At 40.1% G+C, this 3226-nt stretch overlaps 1 protein-coding gene across 1 annotated transcript; it reads left to right on the top strand.

Moving 5' to 3' along the window:
* The first annotated feature begins 1628 nt into the window (after positions 1-1628).
* LOC125120732 (olfactory receptor 4C15-like) lies at positions 1629-2564 on the top strand. Its single transcript, XM_047769180.1, is given in 1 exon segment — positions 1629-2564. A coding segment is annotated over 1 exon segment (936 nt).
* Positions 2565-3226: the final 662 nt, after the last annotated feature.

Genomic DNA, 3226 nt, shown 5'->3' with positions numbered 1-3226 from the left:
ATTTTCACGTTTTCCAATTTAATACTCATTATAATCCTTAAGAGTAGGGAGGCTGTATATGAACATCCCTGTATTACAATAAATCATAAATTTGACACAGATACACATTGGTGAGTAGTACTTGATCTGACTTGGTCATGTTGTATAAATAATTTTCAAATAATTAATAAAGCATTAAGACTCTGGCTTTATTCAACGTATTATTTTTCTTCCTGACCTGTGTGATAGTTGCCCATTTTTATCTGCAAGTAGTCAGGCCATTACCTTTGATCCTATATCATCAGCTCTGTGTCCTTTATCAAAAGGAATCATTCAAATAGGAACAAAGGAATCAGAAGGTTTTAACCTCTACAGTGAATGGAGACTCTAGAAAGGTCATCCCTGCTCTCAAGTTCTTGCTAGAAAAGAAAAATGTTAACTTCTTTCCCCATAGAATCAGTGGGAAGGACTTGGGATTTGGACTCACAGGTTCTGGGTTAATATTCCAGACTCAGCACCTGTTATTTGTTTGATTTTCTCTCTTTAGGCATGAATTTCCTACCAATAAAATAGGGTAATATGATCTAATATGGATTGTTTCCAATTCAGGAGGCTCTGAAATTTTCCTTCCTTGCATTATGTCTTAGTCATCATAATAATACTCATTAGAAGGTGATATTATTTAGTATAGACTTGGGTTCTTATTGAGAATAGCCAACTCAACACATGTATACTAGTTATGCATTAGTCTAAAGCAGGGCATATTCTGACTGATCTTTTTCTTTTATGAAGAATGAATTAATCTAAAAGTCTCAGTTCATTTCAGTCTTTTAAAGAAATAACTGGGGGAATTGCCATGATATCCAAGCACCTCTTAAATTGGGTATTATGTCTTCTCCTTGTAGATAAGGAAGTTACCTGGTCAGAGGTGGCATGCAAATCATCTTTGCTCCCTTTCCATGCACATGGAGAGTGTGATCAATAAACTACCACCCTTCCTTCCTCAGAATTGGGATCCTTGCTTCAGAATCCGTCTCACGGTTCACTCCAGGAAACCATTACTAAGTGATTAGAGTTGGAAACTGAGATGAAAAATCTTTCTCATCCCTACCACACATCCCTATCCTTCCCTTTCATTGAAGTTTGGGCTTAGAGTATTTAATAATCTATCTATAGCTCAATTCTTCCTAATATCCCACTACCACCCTAAAAAAAGTTTCTAATTTCGTTTTCTCCATGAGCAGAGAAGCTCAAGCATGTAAGATAATTTTTTTTTTAATTTTCCTTCTGTACAGCAAGGGGATCAAGTTATCCTTACATGTATACATTACAATTACATTTTTCCCCACCCTTTGTTCTGTTGCAACATGAGTATCTGGACAAAGTTCTCAATGCTACTCAGCAGGATCTCCTTGTAAATCTATTCTAAGTTGTGCCTGATAAGCCCAAGCTCCCAATCCCTCCCACTCCCTCCCCCTCCCATCAGGCAGCCACAAGTCTTTTCTCCAAGATAATTTTTTATGTGAATGCACCAACTTGATGACTATGATAATATTACAAACATGGCTGAGACAGTTTTTTTTTTTTTTTCACATAATTGTAAATTCTACCTGCTCATCCTGGCAGCTTTCCCCTTTTACTTGGAAAATATGCAGAAGCAAAGCTTCATAACTGAGTTTTTCCTCCTGGGGCTTTCACAGAATCCAAGTGTTCAGAAGACAGTATTTCTCGTATTTTTGTTTATTTACATTGCAACTGTCATGGGCAACTTTCTGATTGTGGTGACCATGAGTAGCAGCCCAGCTCTTCCGGGCTCCCCCATGTATTTCTTTTTGGCTTTTCTGTCCTTATTGGATGCATGTTTCTCCTCTGTTATTGCCCCAAAGATGATCGTAGACTCTCTCTATGAGAGGAGAACCATCCCCTTTGAAGGCTGCATGACCCAGGTCTTTGCTGAACACTTCTTTGCTGGAGTGGAGGTGATTGTCCTCACTGCCATGGCCTATGACCGCTATGTGGCCATCTTCAAACCCTTGCACTACTCATCCGTCATGAATTGGAGGCTCTGTGGCATTCTAATAGGTGTGGCCTGGGCAGGGGGCTTCCTGCATTCCACGATACAGATTCACTTCACCGTCCAGCTGCCCTTCTGTGGCCCCAATGTCATTGACCATTTCATGTGTGACTTGTACCCATGATTGGAGCTTGCCTGCACTGACAGCCATTTCTTTGGGCTTTTGGTGACCACCAACATTGGATTAATCTGCATCCTAATCTTCTCCTTGTTGCTTGCCTCCTATGGAGTCATCTTGCTGTCTCTCAGAAACCATAGTACTGAGGGGCAGCAGAAAGCCTTCTCCACCTGTGGCACTCACATTGCTGTTGTGGTTTCATTCTTTGTCCCATGCATATTTTTGTATGCACGACCTCCCTCTGCTTTCCCCTTTAACAAGATGGTAGGCATACTTTACACCTTCCTGAATCCTTTGCTCAATCCTTTGATTTACACTTTCAGGAACAAGGAAGTGAAAAGTGTTATGAAGAAAGTGTGGCACAGAATAATGGCGGTTACTTTTTTTATATAATTTTTTTTATTTTCCCACTGTACAACAAGGGGGTCAGGTTATCCTTACATGTATACATTACAATTACATTTTTCCCCCACCATTTTTTCTGTTGCAACATGAGTATCTAGACAAAGTTCTCAATGCTATTCAGCAGGATCTCCTTGTAAATCTATTCTAAGTTGTGTCTGATAAGCCCAAGCTCCTGATCCCTCCCACTCCCTCCCCCTCCCCCTCCCATCAGGCAGCCACAAGTCTCTTCTCCAAGTCCATGATTTTCTTTTCTGAGGAGATGTTCATTTGTGCTGGATATTAGATTCCAGTTATAAGTGATATCATATGGTATTTGTCTTTGTCTTTCCGGCTCATTTCACTCAGGATGAGAGTCTCTAGTTCCATCCATGTTGCTGCAAATGGCATTATGTCATTCTTTTCTATGGCTGAGTAGTATTCCATTGTGTATATATACCACATCTTCCGAATCCAATCCTCTATCGATGGACATTTGGGTTGTTTCCATGTCCTGGCTATTGTGAATAGTGCTGCAATGAACATGTGGGTGCATGTGACTCTTTTAGATAGAGTTTTGTCCGGATATATGCCCAAGAGTGGGATTGCGGGGTCATATGGAAGTTCTATGTATAGATTTCTAAGGTATCTCCAAACTGTTCGCAATAGTGGCT

This window comes from Phacochoerus africanus, chromosome 2 (assembly GCF_016906955.1).
Source record: "Phacochoerus africanus isolate WHEZ1 chromosome 2, ROS_Pafr_v1, whole genome shotgun sequence".
Classification (NCBI taxonomy): Eukaryota; Metazoa; Chordata; class Mammalia; order Artiodactyla; family Suidae; genus Phacochoerus; species Phacochoerus africanus.
The sequence above is the reverse complement of the archived record's forward strand: the minus strand, read 5'-3'. Positions and strand labels throughout refer to the sequence as shown.